A 25,337-nucleotide genomic window follows, 5' to 3' on the forward strand; every position below is an offset into this window, starting at 1 on the left:
AACTGTGAGACAAGTGATGCTAACTTTGTCTCAAACTCAGTTTGTGTTTGCTTGCTCTGTGTAAAACCTCAGCCTGTGGTTACATCACCACGGTACACGGTCTCTTGCACAAACAGGAAGACAGACAAGGTCTAACGTGAACACTTTTTTTTCTCCCCATCTGACACACAGAGGTGTTAATCCATAATCTATTTCTGCATGATCACAGAGAAAATGACTATCAAGATTACCCAGCCTTATGTGTTTATGTTACTATATTTGCACCTGTCAGGTGCAGTCATGCACGGATGCTGTTGTGGTCAGGTGGTGGATATTTCTTGGTAACTGTGTATTTTCTGCTGATACTTCAGGTGGTTGTATGAATTCATGACGGCACCCTGCTGTGCAGCAGCTGCGCCAAAGAAACTCAACCTGAGATGTATCAGTTCACATTTGGTTTTGTCATGCATCAGATTTGCGTTTTGTGATGAGCAACCCTGATATGACACGATGCTGTGATCCTGAAGCGTAATATCTGACAGTTTCATCTGGCTCTTGAGTCGGGCTCTTTTTACTGGAGGAGGTGACAGGAAGGAGCTCAGCGCTACAAGCACACTGCCAATGCCATCTAGTGCTGAGAAGTCAACACAGCAGGCTGCGAGAGAGCCTTCAGCCGCTGTGCCAGTCTCCACACCTCAGTGGAAATGAATGACCTCCAGGAGGCGCTCTGTGCCAGAGATACTATCTGGTCCCCCCCCCACCCCTGGCAGCTGGTTTGTTTAGAAAAGGAAGCTATTAAAATGTCTTTAACTGCGAACTACAGTCCCGAGGCAGGAGTGATGTTGGGGGAGGGAGTATGAGAGGGAAGGGAAGGTGAGGTGGGGAAAATAAGGGGACGTTGGTGAGGAGCAGCTGCATTGTTAAGAAAAAAAAAATCCTTTCATTTTCGTTGGACTCACATCCCTTTTAAAATTCATCCAAAACTCCCCCAAAAACCCAGTCTGACTTCAATGAACTTTACCTATTTAACTACCCCCCGAAGGACCGTTGAAATCTTTCCTTTACTGTATTTCCAACCGTCCGCAGGAGACACAAACACAACACACGCAGCTTCCCTCATGAAAGAATTATAACTATGGAATTTGAACACACCACATCTATGATAACAGACAATCAGCCAGCGTGTAAGGTCAGATGGAGCCTGACGGAGGAGCGGCGTTAAAAACCAAAGGAAACAGTGGGAGGGTAATTGGACACGCACAACTTTAAAAATGTTTATAGATGACGAGGTCGGCTATAAACTGCAGGTGAAGGTTTTTTTTTCTTTTTTTTTGTTTTTGATCTTTTGAAATGTATTATTTGTCCACTGAATAATTTATGGAGTCATGTGAAATGTAAGCAGGATAATGTTGAAGTCAGAGATGGGTTTGCAATGCATTCAACGTTAAGTCGAACTCTTCTCCTTTTTCCTGAAACTGGACGTTTTATTTTATGCAAATAAATCCACTTTTTACGATGTAAGTGGAGGTAGTATCTGTTTTAGATGAGCTGACCCACATCCAACTGTATTACTGTTCCTTAATGCACTCCATCAAACAATCCATTCACTTCAGAGGCAGCAGTGACAACAATAAACCCATTCAACATTAAACGTCTCTACCTGCCTGTTTTGTTTGTTTGTCCTCCCACCGACTCCCACCTTCATAAACGCGCAGCGAAGGAGAAGAATCTTGGTCTTGTGAGACGAGTGTATTATAAGACTATCATAGCATACCAGTATTAATTAGTAGCACCCACATACACAGCTACTGTCACAGAGCTGGTGCCTCATTAATCCCCCCTCCCTCTCCACATCTCCCTGCTGTTCTCCTCTCTCCCTCTCTTCCCTCATCCCCCCTCTGTCCCATCTCGGGCTTCGGCCGTCAAAGCGTGGAGACGGCTGAGGTCACTGGGATTCTTGAGCGCGCTGCAATAAATATATCTCTGCAATCAAACCCGTCTTCTCGCAATATTTTAGGGTTTTTGTGGGGTGGAATTTTTTTTTGAAGTCAGTGCTGTTTCGGTTTAAATGAGAAACACAGACAAAGTATCAGCTCATACACCAGGGGGGATGTTTAAAGGTAACAGCAGCCTCGAAACAGAGCACATTAATTAGAAACAGAAAAAGGCTTTGCTTGAGAGGTAATCTGTTAATCAAAACCTGATATTACAGGAAAGAGCGCTGCCACAACATGATGGTACTGTAGTTATAGTGGTGGTGGTTATAATTCCTCCCTTTCTCTGTGATCCTATCTGGGGCCATTTACACAGCCGTCAGCCTTCTCCTGTTTCCTGTCCAGGTAAGAGAGCGCTACGACAAATCACCATCTCCATCGCCTCCTCGCCAAATCAAACCAAAAAACTCTGCTACTCCACTTCCACTGCATGTCGGTGCCACTGACACTAGGAAACCGTAACTATTCGTTAAGCAATTATCCATAATGATTTCTGTTTCCTGTAGCTCTGTTAGCTGGAGAAATGTGTCCTCGCTCTGAACCTGCCACATTTCATCCTACATAAGGCCCAAGCCAATATTGACTTTTATGCAGTCATGCCAGAAATGCATACCGACACAATGGACATAGTGGTTATGAGCTGCTCTACGGTTATTATGAACAGTCATATCAGCATCATTCCAGGCAGATGAGTGAAAAAATAAATCATCGGACTTTATGCCAACCCCCCCAATCTACACCCTCACAGAAATGAAGAAAAAAAAAACCCACTTGAATGCCTGGTTTGCAATAAATCATTCAGTCATAGCGCCTACTTATGACACCTACACAAAGCCTACATGTGACCTCTGCGTAACCTCCACACCAGCGCTGACTATCTACCAGACGCCCACTCAGCACTGCTCCTTCTCCCCAAGGTCCCGGTTTTAGACGGAGGACGCAGCTGTTCTGAAGACTTTTCCTCCTGCGTTTTTCATATGTATTATCCTCCCGTACCTTCTCCCCTCCCTCCCCTCCCTCCACCCTTCTTCCCCCAGTTTTTCTCCCCTCCTCTCTACCCCCTGCTTTCTTTTTTTCCCCCTCCTTCCCTTTATTTCTTTTGCAGATCCCATGTCAGCTCTCTGGCTGACATTTAAGGCGAACAAAATTGATGTTCGCACATAGAAAGATACAGAGTCAGACACAAGCATCCAGGGAGCCAGCACAGGTGCATAGGCGAGCTTTAGATCCAAAATGAAAATAAAATCCTATTGACCCCCACACACACTCTGATATCAGCATCCACAGCCGTGGCAGGCGGTCGTGGATCTGTGTACGGTTGCTTCACCTTAACTAACTCCAGTTGTTGAGAATTTTGCCTCTGAGCTCTGGTTCCTCTGAGTCACATCGGTGAGACACCTCCTTTTGTAAGTCAGCAGGAACGGAAATGATCAAGATACTGTATTAACCCGTAAAGGAAATTGTTGTGTCACAGCAGCCGCATTCATACAGACACAAAAGGAAACAACAACCACTGAATACAACCATTAAATAAAACAGTTTTAAATCATCAAAACACTAATTCGCACATTAAAAAGACTTATGGCCACAAGCAGAAATTGGAAGAGTGGAAGTGGCATGTTTGAATCAAATCCACTCCTTCTACTTGGTTGGTAAAGACCATGATCACACTGACCTTACACCACCAAGCCCCCAGAGAAAAGCTGCTGAAGGGCTGAACCTACATGGAAGTACTATCAACTTGTGTTGATGTAGGCTAAATAACTTATTTTGTTTTTGTTGACTCATTTTAGTCTATTACAGTACGATCAGTTAAAGAAATATTTTAAATATTGAGAAAATTATGGGCAGGGCCGTACGCAGGATTTTTGAAATACAGAGGTCATTTAGTTGTGGCACGCGGGGGGAGAGGCGGGGTGGGGGTGTCAGAAATTTGGGGCAATTTTATATTAAAAGGCTTCAATCTGGTGCATTTTGACAGATAGAGAACTACACACATCATATTAGATTAATCCCATCTTTATGCTATTATCATCACTAGTGGTCATCCAGAGAAGACCCAACTTCAATGAACCCTGATGAGAACCCACCATTTATTACAAACAGGAGACTAGCCCCTCACACTCCTAGCAGCCAAGCAAGAATATTATATAATAAAGTTATATTCCAGCTCGAAAAAAAGGCTGAAATGCAATGTGAAGGTCCTGGTACAGTAGTTAACATAAAGATGAACGGGTGTCTATGGGCTTTGTACACAGATTCTTAGCTCTGGGTGAGTAAGCAATAGTGAAAACATAGTTATGATTATCATGTCAATCTCTCCTAATAGACCCCCTAATTGCGACACACTACTCCTTTTCAGCCAGTTATTTTGTGCTATGAGGTTTTTTTGTCTACAAGCGCTGCTACTAAAACAATCTGTTCTGTTTCTAACAAGGGCACAGATACTGCAAACAGAAATAACCTGAGTGTATCTGCTTACCTTTATCGTTGCATGTAGTGAAATATTCACGATAACAGCAGCTTGTTTCTGTCTCTTTCTGTTTTACTATCCGGCACCGGGATAAAGAAGACGGACACGGCCAGATGGGATTATGGGTGGGTTGATCAAAGCCAACAGGAAACAGACAGGCTGAGTGGAGAGGGACAAAAAGTTCTTAAAGGATTGGGGATTTGACCATGTAACAAAAAGACGTGGTCCTGCTTTTTAAGATTTAGAAACTTTTTAGGACTGTTTGAAGAGATGGGAGCGTCTGATGCGTTTTCTTTACATCAGTTTGTTGGTAAATCAGATCACTCCCTTCTTCTGTCTATCTCATCCTGTCCAGTGAGAGAAGTGGGTCAACGAGGGAAAGTCCAAATCACATGTAACTGCCACACAATGTGCATAAGTGTGTGTGTGTGTGTGTGTGTGTGTGTGTGTGGATTTAACAGGGTGAGGGCAGGAGGGCATGGGGGGTCAGACGGTAATGGCAGTAGCATATTTAGGCCTCCTACTCTGGAATGCAGAGTGAGGGAGAGATACAAAACTGCAATTCACTCGCAGAGAGTCACTGGACTATTCTTAGTCCAGTATGTGAAGTGGACCCCCTGCCCTCCCCTCCCCTCCCTCCCTTCAACTCCCCCTCCCCGGGGGCCGTGAAAAGAGTCTGGATGGACGAGTGGACAGCGATGTCTAGTAAGGTACCAGGGCAGGATGGCAGGGCCCGATGGAGAAAGAGAGAGAAAGAGAAAGAGAGAGAGAGAGAGAGAGAGAGAGGAGGGGGGCGATGAAAGTTAAGCTCCTGTGAGGCAAAGCCTGGTCAAGTCTGAATGGAGCAGTTCAGTGGCTGCGAAGCCTCTCTCTCCAAAGAGCCTATTGTAAACGCACAACTGGCACAATGCATGGAGCCCCGGGGACCTCTCTCTCTCTCTCTCTCTCTCTCTCCTCCTCTCCTCTCATGTGACCTCTCACAAACACTGACATACAGATGGACAAATACTTTCTCTTCATCCATGTTCCTACCTAGACTAAAACAGACTTTTTTTTGTCTTCTAATACAATTCAACAACTGGCTGTCTGACACAATGCTACATGTATTTCAGAGAGAGAGAGAGAGAGAAAAAAAAAGAATTTCCTGTGTTCAGTTCACACCCTGCACTCACTTTACTGAGATCACTGTGCAGCATCATGCAGAGTTCAAACAGTGGGGGAATTCAGCAGGAGACAGTGTCACTAGTGACAGTGACAGGCTCTGATTTTTTCTTTTTTTTCCCTTTTGCTTTTATTTCTCTCTTGTCCTTTCTGAATGAGTCATTTAGAAAGATGTGGAGACACACACACACACACACACACCAAGGCCCTGGCAGTGCACGGTCCTACTGTTATCGGGGCAAACGCGGCGGAGTCGTCTGCAGCTCAGTCATAACAAATGTCAAAGAGCTATTCATCTCCTCTAATCCCTTTCTCTATTCTCTTGTCTGCATGTCTAAACACACCGGTGACACTAGAAGCATTCACTCAAAAAATAACAAGGAGCGAGAACCAAAGAGCCGTGCGAATGTAATCCAGTTGATTTTTGAAGAAAGAACGAGGGAGCAGAAAGGAAGTGTAGGTAATTAGGGAATTCATGTGGCGATAGAAAAAAAAAAGGCTGAGAGGGAACGGAGCAGCAGCGGCGGCGGCAGGGGGGCAGAAGGTGAGAAGTGAAAATATAACGGTGGGAGGGGGGGGGGGTAAGAAGAGGTAAACTGAAAGGGAGGAACAGGGGGGAACAAGGAAAAGAGAAAGTGTGCGTCGCCCTGCTGAGGAAATCTCTACAGCGACGTGAACATACATTTAAGTTGCACCGCATGATGGAGGCGCCATCTGAGCTGGGTTCTTCAGAGACATGAAATGCATGGGGTGTGTGTGTGTGAGAGAGAGACAGAGATAGGGAGTGACATCCTGTCCCACATGTGCAAAAACACAATCTAAAAGGTGACACATTCACACCCTCCTCTGACACACACAGACTGCAAGGTAAACGGAAACAGAGGTGGAAAAGTGCACATCAGCTACAATGGGTGGACTGGTGGCCCACATAAAGACAAGTCAGACCAAATAAAAACAGCCATGCTTCACTAGAACTCCTGATTATCATTCTGTGATCCATTGCAATGCTACAGCCCAGAAGCTCCAGTCTTAATTGTTCTTGCTGGGGGAGTCTCTTTTTCTCTCACTGACTTATTTAGACGGTTATTCAATCCAACTGTGGTATTTTTTTTCCCCCCTCAAACCCCCAACTTATGTAAGAGAATAACCGTATTGGCAGACAAAGAAATGTTGATTTGTGAAGCAGCTTTACATCTGGATCTTTGGGAATTAAGATAAGCTCACAGCATTTCTATTAACTTTGCTCAAATGTTGCGAAACCAACTTTCCTGGAGAACTGGAACACTTACAAGAACGTCTATGGGGACCTGGAGAGCTTCTATGTAGCACACTGATATTTAGAAATTGCATGCACGCTCCAAACTGAGCTTACAGTCACAGGTACGATTACACACATGCAGTACAGACACACACACACACACAGGGTGGAGGGTTTTGGAAGAGGACAAGTTATCTGCAGTGGAGCCTTCAGTGCAGACTCCTCTGGGAGGAGGAGACCAATCTACTGAATCTTTCTTTTCCTCTTCTCACCCTCCTCCCTCACTGGTTTTCCCTCTTTATGGTCTAGCCTTCTAAAAATGATAAGACTGGTGATGCCTGACCCAATTATAAACTTGATTCTGACTCCAGCAGCACTCCTCCTGTTCCTGTCCTACCTCATCCCATCCAGATGTTATAAAGAGGCACGGGACAGAAGTGACAGGATTGGTGCAGATCTCATCTGACAGCCACAGCCGGTCTAATGACCTCCCGAGAGCGAAGTAAGAGATAAATATAAGGAAACACAAGTAGGTGATAAAAGACGGAGTGGGCGTACAGAAAGCAGTTTTCTGGGGGAGGGTTACAGATACAATTATAGGAATATCTCTAATATAAGCTGCTGCACAAATTGACAAATTAATTTATGAGACGTCTTGTAAGATGTAGATGAGAGAGCGTGGGAACAGAAGAGCGATGGATGAGATGAAACGAGATACACCGCAGGGAGAGAAAAAGTAGAGATATGCGAGGATATGCGATTCGAGTGCTTCCTGTTAGAATTCCATCCTAAGTGACCTTTCTCTGTTGCCGGGCAACGGAGACACGGTGGCGGGAGAGTAATTACTGGTAATCTGACCGGTTTCTTTCCTCCAGGACAATTGATTTTCAGCATTATCAGTTGGACCAACTTGCATGACAAGGGCAAATTAGTTGTTGCTGCAGGCGACTGATTAGCGCGACAACCGACGACTCTCCTGTTGGCGTAGAGCAGGGCGCTGTGGTCGAATCAAGATAAAACCACGCTGACACAGATCTCAAGCAGCAGCCAACCCCATGTGCATGCTACAAGGTTTTTGATGTAGCCTGAACGGTTGGTTGTTCAGAGCAACCGCATGTACCGCACACAGGCACAAAAACACACAGATGTGCGAGGCCATGCATGTATGTTGGGTAAAAAGTCAGGTCAGCAGTCATGAACAATGCACCACAGGCAGAGGACATGATGCGTCATGGGGAGAAAGTAAGGGTCAGACTGACAGCATGTCCCCCCAACGACCACATGCACAGATCGCTGGAACATGTCTACACACAGTGCCGCCGCCGCCCCCCTCCCTTCCAAAAAAAAAAGACTGCTTCACGCTGTCTGACACAAATTTTAGCTCCAGACAGACAGTCAGCCAGCCAGACAGACAGACATGCCCAGTGGTAGGATTTTAGTAGAAGAATAGACACATACAGAATATGACTAGTAGAAGCCCAGAAGGCTGAGGAATAAAAGCTGATGTACATAGAGATTAACAGAGAGCAGAGAAAATGAAACTAATTTAATGAGACAAGCCAAAAAAACAGCCCAATTTCAGGAGAGAAGAGGAAAAGAGAGGAGAGGAGAGGAGGAAAAGAGAGGAGAGGAAAAGAGAGGAGAGGAGAGGAGAGGAGAGGAGAGGAGAGGAGAGGAGAGGAGAGGAGAGGAGAGGAGAGGGGAGGAGAGGAGAGGAGGAAAAGAGAGGAGAGGAAAAGAGAGGAGAGGAGAGGAGAGGAGAGGAGATCTAGACAAATATCCCATCTTCCGCCCTCTCCTCTAGAGTATAAAGAGAGACGAGTTGCATAACTACTGGCATGCAAGCTTGCAAATGAGTGAAACCCAAAAAAGAGCTAACAAAGAGGTCAGTAAAATAGTGCAGGAACACCCTTTTCAATATTTGAGAACATTTACTCTAAGTTTTCGGTCATATACTGTATGAGAAAAGAAGAAATGCAGGCAGGAAATGCGCTTGAACTTTAACCAAAGTGTGGCATCGTTTCGATACGTTTCAGTGCGAGTGTGAGTCGATTTACTTTTTGGTGTGAAAGCCAACGAACACACAGTACTACTCACTCCCTGGTGATTAGTCCAGGAGAGCAAAAGCATGCACATGAGCGCAGAGGTGAACCGCACTGGTAAAGGACCATCATTGCAAAGGGTTTAAGCCCATTAACTATAAGTCAAATATATTTTACATCACTGTCAAGTCCTTTCCAAAGAAATCCACAATTTCTTATAGCAATTTCATACCTGATTTCTCTTATTTATGGAGGAGAAAACGGTTTTCAGCTCGCTTACATGGCTGACATACTGCAGCCAATGGAGCCAGTATAGTACTTGACCAACAGAACATTAATCAACAACCGGTCTGATCATTGATCATGTAGTTAATTTAAAGGGATAGTTCAACATTTTGGCAAATTGGCCCATTGCCATAATAGGTAGTAGGTTCTTTACTTTTAATTGTCGGTGTAAGCTATTTTTAGAGCGGCGGAGCAGAGCAGCGAGCTGCTCAGAGCTACGCTACGGAGGCTCATGGGATTTGTTGGTTTCCCTCAAACTCATCAATATCCAACAACTCCAAAACGCTCTCATGGACAAGTTGTGACCTGCACATTCACCACACTGTGAGATAATAACAGAACGTTACGAGACAGAGTTGTTTTCGAGGTAAATGCAGAGACCGTTTGCCGAAAAACTGCCCCCAACTGGAACGTGCAACAGCGGTTTTGCATGAATTTACCTTACCTGTCTCGGATAGGACTTTTGGGAAGTGCAACTAGGTGAGGTCCAATATTTGGCAGATGATTATTGATAATAAAAATAACTGTTATTTGCTGCCATAACCGGTATGATATGACAACCAATGTCAGAAACCTGAAGCTTGCTTCAAGTAGTTGATGGCATTGAACAGTTAATTATACATGTAAACCAGTCAGCAGCAGTAATTCCTGTTTCTAGGGTGATTTGAAATTAATTAGCTTAACATGTGAAAAAAAAAAAACATTATAGGATTACAGAGCCATCTTTCTGAGTGGACAACAGACACTGGTCAATAACAAAATGGAAAATTCACAGCTCTGAAGGCTGGTATTGGACACCAAAAATAGTCAATATGTGACTAGGCATGAAGCTGGTAGTACCATAAGGGCACCAAGGATGCCAAAGGCAAGGAGTGGTATTATCTGCCAAGGGAAGAACAGGACCGTGGCAATATAATACCAAAAACTGGGTGCCATGTGGAAAAGCATGAGCATGCATATGGCCCAAAGGAACGAGCGCTGGTGACTGCATATACAAGCTACCCTGTGCTACTGGGTAAATAGACTCGGAGCTACAGTGGGATGCCAGGGTGGGCATGTTGGCCCCAATCTCTGGCTGTGTGGTTGGTGTGGCTGGCATCCTCGCGGCATGGTATGACATGTGGTTCATCCCAGCAGGAAGCCAGATTCACAACAAGAATGACACTTGTGTCTACGCTGCTATGCTGCTCACTTGTACTTGGAGTCATCGTAAACACACACACACACACTGCCTGGTGCCAAAATCAGCACAAGTTGGTCTAAAATACACTGGACTTTGCTGCGATATGTTGCTGCTGCGACGCTGCTGTATATTTCCTAGAGTTGATTTCATTTCATTGTTATTCGCTGTACAGCAGCTCAGAGGCCAGAAAAGATGGAAGGGAAAACATCCCATGGTAACTGAAACAACATGTACTTTCTAAAAACCAAAACTCGACCACCATTACATCCTTCATTCTTGTAACTATCTACCCTTCCATGCGCCCTGCATATTTGAGGATGGGTGGGCTGACCACTATGAGAAACAGTGAAGCAGTCAGACAGCAGTGATGGCTTTCACAGAGCAGTTCATCAAGAGGAAAATGCAGCGTACTGCAGTGGGGGGGGGGGGGGTTGGATTTTCAGGTATCACGTACGCTTCACACATTCATTGAGTGTACATGCAACACATTCACACACTCTTCAGAAACTGATCTAACCAGACTTTAGGACCCACGCAGAGCTGTGAGAAACACACACACACAGAGGAAAACAGTGTCAGAAGTGACTTGAATACCGAAGAAGAAGGGGCGAAGGCATGGAGAGATGGGGAGGAGGGTTCAGGGGAGGGGGGGGTGTTAAGTGAATGAGGAAAACTAGCTAGCTATGAAAAGAGAGAGGGGGTCAGTGAGGGAGAGAAAGGAGGCTCACGCTTCATTGACTGTTATGCCATAGGGCCTGATTCTGCTGACCTGGTTTCTTTCACCAACAAAGGCCGTGCATTAACACACTCACAAAAAACGTCCACAAACACATGCACATGGCGCCTATGGACATTTACACACCCACTTAACCTAAGCCTGTGCGCACACGCGTTATACCTACACACTGACACACACACTTAATCCCCTATCCAGCTTCCCACTCTGAACATTTCTGCATTGTATATACCGTAGAAAGGCTTCCATTCATTATTTATGGCTTTTTTTCATCATTACTTTTTCAAGATATAGGGGGAAAAATTGAGAGCAGCCAGTCACTCTATAGCATTTGAGAATGACAGTGACAAAAAAGGAGATGGTATCTTTGCTTCATGTGGGTCTGAGTATATGTCATGGTTTGCAGTTCAGCTCACTTTGAGTAAATGAAACCTCACATTTGAGTTGGGCTTTCTGGTAAATTCTGCATCAAGGAGGGAAATGACAAAACATGAGTTAGACAACAATCAGGGGGTTTTCTCACAGGGGTTACACTGCAGTATTCAAACCCATAATATGTCTGGCTGTACTATAGGCTTGACTGAGCAATGGTGCAAATTAATAGGCGGGCAATATTAGAGGTTTATATGATTTTGCAGAAGTGTGATGAGGTAACTTCACTGCTATGCTTCCATTATCCTTTGATTTACCAGAAAATACATCAAATTACAATATATATTGATACAATCATGTCAAATTACAAATGCTAAGATAAAACATTCACAATTTCAACTCAAGGCAAAACCTTTGAGCACCTGTGCAACAGAACAAGTAGCCTATCTGTGGAAATATATCACTAACATGAGAACTTGTTTTTGTAGAAAATGTCCTTTTAAGCGTTAAGGGCTTTTCTGAAGTAACACAACTCAACCTGAACTTTCAGTGTCTAAAAATAGACCTCCTGTCTCTTGAGACATTTTGATTTCGTAGGAAAAGTACAGGTGTTACTCATGCCAACGATAACAATGTCTCTGGTCTTTAAAGTGTCCCACTTAAGTGTAATAGAGACACACTAGCATGCACAACACAGGCCCCAGACACTGGAGCATTATTTAAACTTGTGCTTTCCCTCACATTACATCTCAAAATGTAAAACCCGCCGTGCATGACTAATAGATGGGACTTTTATAAAAAAATACCTTGATAGGTTTCCTTGAAATTAGGATTGAAAACAACAAGCTCAGCATGTGACCTGAGCTGTAATGTTTCTAAGTAAGCCAGTGAAGCCCCACAGTGTGTTGTTATACTGTGATGCAACACTGTGTATGACATGTCCTACATGATACACCACAAGGTGACTCACCAGTCAATTCATACATCCAATAATGGAATCAATATACACTGCCCTGTTTTCACTCCATTTGGGGACATGACAAATTCAAACTGTCAGTAAACCTGGTTTTACTTTTAAGGCTCATGTTATAATTATTAATATTGCATTGTGTTGTATTCTGCAGACCCAGAGTCAGTATTGAGCTGCTCATAGAACATGTAATTAATATATCAAGCATTCATTCACTGTGTCTCACTGTTCAGTTCTTTCTCATTTTAATCCTGTGGTCTGCCCATGCAAAACCTGCCAGTGATATTACATTTTCCCCTCTTTATTCCAATCAATCCCCACTACGCTCTGTTCTGCCTGTGTCCCACTGACACACTAACACCAGAGTGAAGAGGATGTAGAGTAGCGGCAAAGATACTCAAGTGGAGTGACCTTTCTCTATGCTAATCTCTACTGAATGGACACACACACAGAAAGAGACGCATACACACACAGAAAATGTAAGGTAGAAAGGATTTGTCCTCTGCCAGATGAATCAAAAGGACATCATCAAAACACAAATCCCTCTCCTTGTGTGTAGCCTATTTGTGTTATAGAGGCTGCTTTTCTCCCCTGGCTTACCCCTCCTCCCGCTATTTTATGTGTCAATCAGAGCCTCTCATTATAAGGCGTGACACACCCACTGGAGCGTCGCTTTCACGTTTCACGATATTAAAATAGCCTGATAATATAATTACTCGTAAGTCAAACACAGTGGTCGAGCGAATCCCCCTCCCTCTTCTTCTCCATCCCTCCCTCCATCTTCCCTGGTGTTTTCTGTGCGCCGCTGGGCAGATGCAAACCGCTGCCCGTGTGATACCCGCATCCTACTATCCTACTACCAAGCCGTTATTTACTGCATTTCATTCACTTCGCCCCAGCCACACACACACACACTGGGATAAACTCCAACCCACAGGGGGGATATGATAGGCTCCACCACTTTATAGCCACATTATCAGCCAATAAGCGCCTTCTTTCCAACACTCACTGGAAAGAAATGTGGCGATTCCTGCGCATATGGAGCGATTTTTTTTTAATCCATTTAAATGTATTGAATTGTCCTCCCCCCACCTCCACCTCCACCTCCTCCTCCTGCAGGATCAATGGGCTGAACAGCACTGCTGCACTATGCTGCAAGTGTTCACCCAAGAACTGCAAGGAAAGATGCAACATGAATGTCAATGCCAGGTCTGCTCCTACAATGCAGCGGTGCGGCGTCTTGACAGAGGCTGGTGCTGCACATGAAAGCAATGATGTTTTTTTGGGGAGGTGGTAGGAGGACGAGAGAGGGAGGGGGTTAACAAAGCAGTGAAATCCCAGAGCAAAGCAAAAAAAAAAAAAAAAAAAAAGCAGCTTTGGGCCCACAGGTGGTGATGCGTTTTCACTATACCACCATGTTTTTACAATCCATGCAGGTCTGTTACTCACCGTCACTGCGGAGTGTCTGACTGCGTTGCACGCCGTCTGCCGGATCTCCGCCGCGCTGCCCGGCTTCAGCAGGTTCTTGGTGAATCTCCGGTTCGATTCGGCTGCCATCTCCTCATCTGAGCGGCCGCCGAGCGCAATTCAGCCTGGTAATGTCTGGTGCTGCAGTCGGACCTGGCCCTCGCTCCTAACATGAGCCGAGCGAGCCGCTGTGTTTACACACACACACACACACACACACACAGAAAGAGAGAGAGAGAGGGAGAGAGATAGGCTACTCACACACGCACACACGCTTCACATACACACGTTCACTCGCACACACAATCAGTTCACGCACGTAGAGCGCGGAGTGCAGAGAGGATGCCAGTGAGCAGAGTCAATGTGCAAAACGTAAATGCTGCACTTCCGTTTTGGACTTTCAAATTAAAACACTCTTGGCGATCCAGCCTGAAATGGGCCACTGACTGTCCGCGGCGCCTTTATTTTGAAGGGTCACAGCTCAGTTTGCAGTGTAATTCCTCTATGACGTCTTTTGTCAACTTGACATGTCACAGGAATAAAAATCATTTTCACAGTTAATGCTAATTAATTTCATTTACATGAAGACAAATTCAACATGTAGGCTATTTTTTTCAAAATATATTAAAAGCTGATGTAGCCTACCATTGTAGTCTACGTGCAATTAACTCTAGCCTATATTCAGCATCCTGACAGTCTCTGCTAAAGTTGGTGCGACCAGGGTATTTCAGTCAATACTGTATTCATCATGCATCTCAAGGGGAGCTCTGAAATGTCAACTACTCATCAGCAGTCTGGTCACGATCATGGGAGGATGGAGCAGCTTTTACAGTAGACTTTAGATGAGGGAGAGACACAAGTCAACAGCGACACCTGATGGTAGGAAATGCCTGGTTAAGAGTTATTACTCCCTTGGCATCAGTACACTGAGGTCAGTAGACCCTGTGTACCATCCAGATCAAAAGTAAAAGTAGGCTGCTCATACAGAGACAGTGTAACTGTCTGTTGTCACCACATATGCTTTTTATTTTTTCATTAGCCCAATATTAACCTACTGTAACATTAATATGTAGCCTATGTTGCATGTTAGTGCTATTGATGTTAAGCTTTGAATTATACCTTGTACACTGTTAGGTAGTTTAACTTCGAGAGATGTATCATTATTCTATAAGACTGTCACATACTGCAAGCAGTTGGACCACATGCTGTCAAGTTTCTTTAACAGCTTACAGTCTTGCAAAAATTATAGAATGGAGTTGATCAATCTAAACAGTCAATTCAGGCTCTGATTGAGAGAAATCATGCAGAACAGAAAGGCCTAATCATTTAAAAAATACTATGTCCATCACAGAGACTTCCCTGGCCAATTGGCGCCAGTTCCTCAAAAACTATAATGAGGTTTTGCCTCCCTCTTGTGTGCACAAGGAGCATTGCAAATAGAGAAAACATAGCCAGCTTCTATGTGCAGAAGTGAATAGTGCTATATAAAACTATATAAAAAATGTCCCAATTGTCCATATATAAACTGAATGAATTTAGAATATGTTTTTCAAGTTATTATGTGACAATGCAAAGAGAAGATGTAATGAATTTAACATTTTTAATACTTTACTATGTATAAATGTATAAGTCTGGGTTGGGGACAAGCCCAAAAAATTAATTCTAATAACAATAATAATAGTACCTCAAATTCACCTTTCAAGGTGACCCAAAAGAGTAACAAATAAACAGCCAAGGTGAAAAGGTGAGTCTTGAGGGCTGATTTAAAGGTGTCCCGGGTTGAGGCGTGTGGATTCCAGGAGGGAGAGAGTTCCAGAGAGTGGGGGCTGCCACACTGAAGGCTCTGTCTACGATGGTCCGTAGTCTGGTACAGGGGGTGGAGAGCAGACCCATATCAGAGGAATGAAGGGTCCGGGAGAAGGTGTGTTGGTGGAAACGTTCAGAAAGGTACTGGAGGTGAGGATGTGAGGAGATTTTTTGTAGGTGAGGAGGAGGAGTTTGTAAGAGATAGAGAACTTGGCTGGTAGCCAGTGAAGGTGGGTGAGGGTGGGGGTGATGTGCTGCAAGGGCTTGGTGTGTGTGAGAACCCTGCCAGCTGAGTTTTGCACAGCCTGTCCTGGGCCTTTCTGGGTACCCCAAGCAGGACTCCGTTGCAGTAATCCAGTTGGAAAGTGATGGAGGCGTGGATAAGTGTCTCTGCCACAGTCTGAGAGTGAGGGGTGGAGTTGGGCAATGTTTTTTAAGGTGAAAAAAGGAGAACTTGGTGATAATGTGTGTCCGGAAGGAGAGGGTAGAGTCCAGGATGGCACCCAAATTGGCTTAGAGGTTTGGGGTTATAGGGTTAGATGGGGTGATGGAGCAGCCATCCACATAGAGGGGGAGGTCTCCAACGTTCTGAATAAGGGCATTGGGAGGCACAACCATTAGCTCTGTCTTTTTGCTGTTGAGTTTCAATAAGTTGGCTGGTTATCATCCAGGTTTTTATGCAGGCAGTTGACCAGAGACTGTGGGGGGAGCTGAGTGGAGGGTGAGGTGCTGAGATACAGCTGGGTGTCATCAGCATAGCAGTGGAAGTTGAGCCCATGACGACGTATGATCTGACCAAGGGAGAAAGCATGTACATGGTGAAAAGTAGGGGGCCAAGCACGCAGTCTTGAGGAACACCTTAGTTGACTGGGGCTGAAGGGGAAGAGGAGCCTTTGATGCTGACAAACTGGGCTCTGTTTGATAGGTAGGATTGAAGCCATGAGAGAGCTGTGCCAGTGATGCCAAGGTTGTCAGACAGGCATTTGGGGTGGTGTAAGAAACTAGCAAAGGCTGCAGAGGAGGAGGATGAGTATACTGATGAGAGATTTTCCGTTGTCCCCAAATTTCCATTGGGGACAGGTTCTGTCTTTAGTCCCTGTCTCTAGCTGCCCTCACAGCACAAAACCCTGAACCCATGTCATAAAATTTCAAGCCACAAAGTACATAATTACAGCCGTCTAAAGATTTATATGCACGCAAATTGTCCTTTGTGTACACACTGGGCTTCTCTATCTGAAATCCATTTGTCACTGGGAATATTATAAGGGTCTGGTATTTCTCACCATTACTGAGGACCAGTTTCTTGAGGTAATCGGGGCATTCTGAGCTGCTTAGGCTGTTGATATAATTGGTCTGAGCCATCTAAACATGGCTTTTTGATGACTAAAACATGACAAGACGTGTGTGAGTTTTCGTTGACGAGATGACGGATGTTTAAGTTAGTGGTAGGGCTGTGCGATTGCCTCTAAATTTCATATTGTGGATTGTCCTTGCTCTAGAGCTTCACACAATTTAGCAACAGCTCTACTCAGTCAAAAATAGCTTCTGAGAGTGGCAGGCAGCGATCAGCTCTTTTTTTTTAACAAAAACTGACTAAAACTAGACTAAATCCTTTTTGAGTTTCGTCAACTAGAACTGGACTAAAACTATAACAAGTGACTAAAATTGACTATAACTAATATAAGCATTTTAGGTTTTGCATGGAGCACTTCACCAAAGAAATACGGTTGTAGACACCGAACTGGAAACGGCTGTGATTCATTCTATGAAATGTGTGTATGTACCTTATGCATGTGTGTGTGTGTGTGTGTGCGGGGGGGGTTGTTCTACCTGGCTATGATGTAGTGTACACACGACAGACCCGTTGCTACCGGACACAGAGAAAATTACAAATGAAAATGGTGTTGAAAAAATTTTTTTTGACAAAAATTAAAATTTTGTCAAATTTCTCCGAACAAATTTTTAACCCCTGGGGTTGTTGAAATGTTTTTCTTTTGACCAAAATTAAAATTTCTTCAAATTTCTCCAAACTCGGATATATCCACCGAGGTGGCACTGCACCACCTCGGTGGTGCAGTGCCAGTGAGATGTTTGTTAATGTTGGAGTGCCAAACTGCTCTGCTGTAATACGCAATCTTATGTATAAATTTATGTGCAGGCTATTAGCCTCTAGAAATGATATCATTTTGTTTCTGTGTGATGGTGAGAAGAGCTCATTAAGGTTCTCCTCAAGACTGTGGAGCCACTGGCGCTCTAGTCTGTATGTGAGGGCTGATGTCTGTCCCTCTGGGACCGTATCTGGTTGATATTGATGGCTATGTTTGTGATCGATGTTTGTTTTACATTAACTGTTGCCATGTTTTTATTGTCTGTCTTTTATGTATTTTTAGTCCCTATGGACCTCTGATTGTGTCCTTAATAAAGTCTTATTATTATTATATCATCTGGGGGGCCGAGGGGAGTCCAATGCAGAAGGTTTGGTTGAAATTGGGCCAGTGGTTTTGGAGAAAATGGCCAGAAAAAAAACACAGGCGATTTTCAAAATTTTAACCCCCAGGATTGTTGATTTTTTTTTCTTTTGACCAAAATTCAAATTTCTCCAAACTCGGATATAATATCTGGGGGGCCGAGGGGAGTCCAACGCAGAAGGTTTGGTTGAAATCGGGCCAGTGGTTTTGGAGAAAGTTACCAGAAACCAACACAGGCGATTTTCAAGATTTTTAACCCCCAGGGGTGTTGTGAATCTGTGTTCCCAGTGACTCCCTCTCTCCTAGGAGCAGGTCTAACGAGCCGGCAGGTGTGCAGGCAACACACCTGTTCTCTATCTCATCAGCCACAGTTAAAGGGATATTCCGGCGTAAATTTAAGCCATGGTCCAACGCACCGTAACACCGAGTTAGACCCCCCCTCGAGAGATCAAGTCTGCTAACCGCTAGCTTCTCTAGCCTAGTTGTAGCAACTTTAGCAATGGCCGCACCATAACAAACAGCGCAGTATACGGATCCACTAGCCACCGATCAAAAAGCCACTTATAGCCACAAATAATGCTCAGAACAGCACCAAACGTCATCAGTACAAACAGGGTCCCAGCACATAATACGAGGCATCATCTGTTAGCTTAGCCTGGTTTCTATTGAAAAGACACGAAAACAACTCACCCACTCTCCTCCAGTTATATGTTATGCAGCAACTTTCCGTGTCGAGCATAGAGTCCAGGCACTGACAACACACGTCGAGGCCGACTGGTAGCACAATCATCTGGTTTCAGCGGCCACCGACAGGCAGTGACCACCAGACTGACCACTTGATTCTCCCATATCCTATCTGTGATGTCTGCTTGTTACAGCCATGGTTACAGTACAGGTAGTCAGCTGGCATGGAGGCGATTACCGAGTGAAGTAGAGTCCCACAGCTCAAGGATGAATAGTGTGTATTACTCCATATAATGCAGCCAAAGTTCCTATGTATCTTGCCTATCAGTTTATAAAAGTTATTATCAAGTGTTCACAGGGAAAGAACGGAGAGAATTACGTAAACAAGCGCGAGATTAGATGCGATGTCACACGCGCGATCAGGACGCCGTTCGTTGCCGGAAGAGACTGTCTGTAATTTAGTGAAGGAGACATCACAGCAGGGACAACACGGCTGAGTCTATGGAGTTTGAGAACAACAACGACTGGTTTCATTTAGATGGGCGCTACTATCAGTTTGAGACCAAGTTTACTGAAGACAAGCTGAAGGAAATGGAGGAGTAAGTCAAAGAGGGGCGGCTGCGATGGAGACTATGTACTGGAAATGGAGGATAAAAGTGAAAGAGGGACAGCTGTGGTGGAGGATATATCTGCTGGACCGGGGAATCAAGTGGTCAGTCTGGTGGTCAATGCCTGTCGGTGGCCGCTGAAACCAGATGATTGTGCTACCAGTCGGCCTGGACCCTATGCTGGATGCGGAAAGTTGCTGCATAGCGTATAACTGGAGGAGAGTGGGTGAGTTGTTTTCGTCTCTTTTCAATAGAAACCAGGCTAAGCTAACAGATGTTTGATGCCTTGTATTATGTGCTGGGACCCTGTTTGTACTGTTTGTGGCAAGGTGAAGAGGGCCCGGGCGGGGATTGAACCCACACCTCCCGGGTAAGGGTCATGCGCGCTTCCCAGTCACCCAAAGGGACATCCCCTTGGCCAAGTAGCCAGGGCGCATGATCAATTGGAGGCATAGTGACAGGACCACCACTGTCACATACTGTTGACAAAGTATGGTGCTGTTCTGAGCATTATTTGTGGCTATAAGAGGCTGATCGGTGGCTAGTGGATCCGTATAGAGTGCCGAAGCGGAAGCAGCCCCATGGGTCCTCAATTCGAAAAAAGTCTCCATACGAATGAACGGGAGTCCAAGTTTTATTTCGTGATCCGATTGAATTGTGCCATGACAAAAAAATATGTCCTCTACCTGTTTAAAACATCACGTTCAGAAATCAGCAGTTTGTTGTAAACCTATTGTAAAATAAAATTCCGAAGAGTCCGTAACGAGAAAGACTACAGGTCGCGTAGGTGACGTCACCACATGGCGCCCTTTCCCGTGTCAGTTGGTGGGACACCAGATCTGTAGTCCGCAGAGCGTCGTCACACAAAATACATTCTTCTGTTGCCGTTACGATAAACTGCTGATTTCTCGGCATGAAACGTGATGTTTTAAACAGGTAGAGGACATATTTTTTTGTCATGGCACAATTCAAACGGATCACGAAATAAATCTTGGAGTCCCGTTCATTTGTATGGAGACTTTTTTTCGAATTGAGGACCCATGGGGCCGTTACTTCCTGCTTCCGCTTCGGCACTCTATACTGCACTGTTTGTTATGGTGCGGCCATTGCTGAAGTTGCTACAACTAGAGAAGCTAGCGGTTAGCAGACTTCATCTCGAGGGGGGGTCTAACTCGGTGTTACCATGACTTAAACCTGCCCCTGCAGTTCACAGCTGAGCATCAGCTGGAAATGAGTGAAAACTCACAGAGACAGATAACTTCGCCGATGAGGAGCAAAGAGGGACTGAACAAAACTGAACTGGTTGCCCTGTTCATAAACTTGATGGTGCTTTTTTTTTTTCATTCAGTCAGTTAGATTAAGTGAGCTGAGGGGCTAACGACAAGATGCGATCAATGATTAAATGATTCGCTTTTAACACTATACAAAAATGCAAACTGAACTGACTGTACTATTAACAATATGTACAAAAATAACTATTAAGAATGAAAGTGTTATATGTAAAAAGTTGACAGCCCGGAAACGGACCGTAACTTCGTAAAGCGGAAGTACATCACTACATTGTGCAAGTGGTCAATTTCAGGGATTTTTTAAGTTTTGTCTTATAGCCTACTTAAAGGGATAGTTCAACATTTTGGCAAATTGGCCCATTGCCATAATCGCTATAGTCATAGCAGTAGGTTCGTTACCTTTATTTGTCGGTGTAAGCTATTTTTAGAATAGAGCTATACTGCTCAGAGCTATACTATGGAGGCTAAAGGAATTTCTTGGTTTCCTCATCAAACTCATCAAATACACAACCCAACAACTCCAAAACGCTTTCATGGACAAGTTGTGACCTGCACAATCACCACGCTATGAGATAATTCTGATAATTTTGTTTTGTTTTGTTTTTATCCTCTGTGAGGCACTTTGTGTTACATTGTATGAAAAGTGCCATATAAATAAAGTTGATTTGATTTGATAATAATGGAACGTTACGAAACCTCTAAAACAGCTCCGTCTCGTAACATTCCGTTATTATCTCATAGCGTGGTGAATTTGCAGCTCACAACTTGTCCACCAGAGCGTTGTGGAGTTGTTGGGTTGTGTATTTGATGAGTTTGATGAGGGAAACCAAGAAATTCCCTTAGCCTCCATAGCGTAGCTCTGAGCAGCCTGCTGCTCCGCTCCGCCGTTCTAAAAATAGCTTACACCGACAATTACAGGTAATGTACCTACTGTTATGACTATAGCGATTATGGCAATGGGCCAATTTGCCAAAATGTTGAACTATCCCTTTAATTGTATGATTTTGGAATACGATTATGTTGAGAAATGGGTCTATAATATTATGGAACCAAAATTTACTGTAGATATTGTGTAATTTAACTCGTTTCTCTACTTTGTCTGTTCGTGCCTTTCCTGCATAAGGTGTCAACCAGTCCCTCTGCTTCACTACCTGTTTTTGGTCAGACTGGGGAGGTGCCCACTTCCCATTGCTTGAAGGTAGAAAGACGCAGGCTGGCTGTAAAACCTAGGAAAATAGGTGCGGGAAGTGACTGGAAGTTACACTGTACATCTCAGGACGTTTGGGTGAAGTAGATGGTAAGTGAATGGAAGGTACACTCTAAGAGGTGGGCCGTATTATGTGTTACTGCATAAGTAGCCTAAAAATTAATAATGGTGATCAACAAGCTCTTCACACAGATCCCTCTGGCCACATCTTATTCATATCAGTATACATAATGGTCAGCTGAACACATAATCATGTATTTGATGGCTTGAATATTAGGTCAAAGTCATTGGGAAAGATAAATATGATGTACCAACTTTGATCTCTGGGTGGCAGTAAAACATCAGGCATGGCCTGAGATGAGCTTGTGCAATTATGCAAAACAAAAGCCTCAGCCCCAGGAGTTTAAAAGTAAACACAGTACAAAAAGCCAATTTGACACAGTGCAACATTCAGATTTTGTTGCTGTCACTTCTAGCAAGTATAATCAGTATTTGCAGAGACTATTGCAATAATGAGTATGTTGTAAAGTTGTTACCAAAACATCTGACTATGCTTAGTGCAGGTACCTCCAACATCAGAAAAGAAGCAATGTGGCCATAAACTGCCTGGCCAGATCATAAAAGCATTTCTATGGTTGAGATGTCTAAAAAAAGTTGTGCTCTTGTTGTCAACAAAGCATCATCAAAATCTGATTTATCATTATAATTTGGTAATGACATAAAAAAAAAAGATTTCAAACACTGTTTTAGGTTTGTGGTAATTCACTAACAGGACCTGCATTTAAAGCAGAAGTAAGCGGAATGTTTGTGTTAATATAAGTCTTAAATAGTTATATCTTCCAACAGCAATCACTTATATAGAGTGTTTGGTCTGAAACACGGGTCTGTCAGTCACTCTGCTCTGCTGTAAGCCGAGGAGAAAACTTTCCTTGTATCCTACAACCTTTATCCAATGAGGAGAGAGAACGGCATAAAGGGGCGGTCCTCTCTGTGTGTGCAGCCAAGGGATGCGCGTGAATGTGGTGACGTAGGGACGAGGGCGGGGGCTGCTAACTCCATCGGCTGACAGGAAGTTAGCCAAAACGACCGGATCGCTTACTTCTGCTTTAAAGCTTGAAAGTCTGAATGAAATGATACATTGACAAAGTATTTAAGTATTGCTTGTTTATACAGTTGTTATTATTATTATTGGGTATACTTCTGTTACACCAGTTTTTTTATGGCATATTCACTTGATCATTTCATACAGGCTCAAGATTGTTAAAGGCGACTGACCTCCACCAGTCAAACCTTTTTGGTAATACTAGAAAGTGCCTTGAGTATCTGAATCTACTGGTTTTACATTATTGCCTCTTTTTAGCCTCAACATGTGAAGCTCCTATATGAGAATATGCCTGGAGTGATGTGTGCAGTCATTAGGACAAAGTTAGCTACTGATGGTTAGTGAAAGTATGTAGGCTGACTGCTCTCATTTTCTATCAGAAGTTTTGAAATTGGTTTAAAAAAAAGGACTATTTACTTCAATAAATAAAATAATAATAATATTACAAAATATTACGGGTGATTAATCGCATTTTCCATGTGGCTTTGCCCAACGTTGCTGCTCTGCGGTCAAATTGGTCCCCTTAAGTACTAGTGGTGTAACAAATAAAGTGGCCACAGAATGTAGAAATACAACTTTGGAAACATGACAAAATCTTGTGCGTTCTGACAGACATCTAGGCTCACCTCAGAGCTGCAGACAGAGGCAGCCAGATGTGGATATAAAAGGGGGAATGGAGGCAAAAGAGCAGATATAAAGAAGACAAGTAAAGTAGTCAAGAAAGAAGTGCTGGTGTACTCATAAATGATAAATTAATCTCATAATGCATTAGCCAGACAGTTATGAATGCACTGTGAGTCCTACCCTAATCCCAACTCTGAATGGCTGACAGTAAAGGTTAACCGAGAGGTGAAAGTGAAATGCAGGATATGGAAAAGAGAAAACAGAGCAGCCAAGACAGAAAAAAAGGGAGTGAGGAGGGTTGGTGAAATGCTGGATCTCTTCAGGCAGGGGTTGGACATAGTGCAGCTTTAGGCAGTCTATTTTTCTTGTCAAGTCCTCAGATTCAATAACAAGATTGCACTCTCCAGCAGCAACAGGTTCCTCGATTCAAGACTATCTTGAGGACAGAAGAAAGAAAAAGACCATTTGAAAGCGTTAGGGAGAGCAACAGGATCATATTTCCGCAGGCCAGGCTTCACCAGAGTGTCTAATTCTAATTTCCTCCTTCACAAGCTCACACAAAAGGAGTGCATGTCCATCTGCAGTAAGCTCCCCCAGTGGGGAAAAAAGAAGAATAGTGTGTGTAGGTGTGTGGGTTTAATGCTTGCATGTGTGTTGCTGTGTGAGATGCATTAAAAGATGTGAATACGATGTGTAGGAGAGTAAGTTACTTGTGTAAGATTGAGAGAGTATGGGAAATGGGAGCTATTGCCAGGAGAGGACAAGCTGATGGTGGATATACAACCACAGAGAGAGAGTTAAATGGAGGGAGACATGATGATATTAAAAAAAAGTGGGTGGAGGGGCAAAGAACGGAGGGAAATGAAAGTGGGACATTTGCAAATAACATGGATAGTTGAGGTATTTTAACATATGGGTCTCCAACTGTGGAGGAGAATGTCAAGAGGAAAATCCACTCTGTACTTGAAGTTTGAGTTTTTTTTATTTATTTATTCCTGGACAACCCAAACCTGAGGAAAAGCTGTAGTCTATAATACTTCAGTGACAGGAGCTACTTAAACCTAATGTTTTATAAATTAACTTTTTCATTGTGGTGCTCACATGCAACATGGACCTTGGCTTATCTATAAAGGTACTCTGTTGTGGATCCCATTTGACCTCCAACCAAGAGCAGCTCCAGCATTTTGCGTCTTTATCATGGAGGCAGTCTTAGCTGTTGGGGTTTCGAAGAGTCTGATTCATGTACACAGACTGTGTAAATATGTTAGTTTATCACCCCTGGCATATCCTGGCATTGCAAAGTAGCCATCACATGCAAATGCTGTAAACAGCAGTAAGTTGATACGGTTGATGTGTCAGCGCATAAGCAGCCTGTTGTAATGCCACCCAGTTATAAATGTACAGTGTCGAATTCCTTCCAAACCTCAGTTGTTTGATAAATTATACAGGCTAACAGAAGCAATCTTTGTATCTGCACAGTGTATTTACACACACACACACACAGCCTTACATACTGTACATGAGGAGGTCGACTGCAAATGTTTTGAGATAGCAAGCAAATAAGAGAGGCAAAGGAATGAAGAAAATGCAGAATAAGTACTGCATATTTTTCCGTAAATGCCAAACACA

At 43.8% G+C, this 25,337-nt stretch overlaps 1 protein-coding gene across 1 annotated transcript in view; it reads right to left on the bottom strand.

Annotated features, from left to right (window-relative positions):
- dock10 (dedicator of cytokinesis 10) overlaps positions 1-14,274 on the bottom strand; it is a 73,798-nt gene extending 59,524 nt beyond the window's left edge. Inside the window, exon 1 of the mRNA XM_085796477.1 lies at positions 13,903-14,274. Coding sequence (XP_085652603.1) covers positions 13,903-14,010 — 108 coding nt within the window. The 5' untranslated portion in view covers positions 14,011-14,274. The remainder of the gene's footprint in view (positions 1-13,902) is intronic.
- Between the last annotated feature and the right edge of the window lie 11,063 nt (positions 14,275-25,337).

Source organism: Trachurus japonicus, chromosome 13 (genome assembly GCF_045865225.1).
Source record: "Trachurus japonicus isolate A0001 chromosome 13, Traja_1.0".
Lineage (NCBI taxonomy): Eukaryota > Metazoa > Chordata > Actinopteri > Carangiformes > Carangidae > Trachurus > Trachurus japonicus.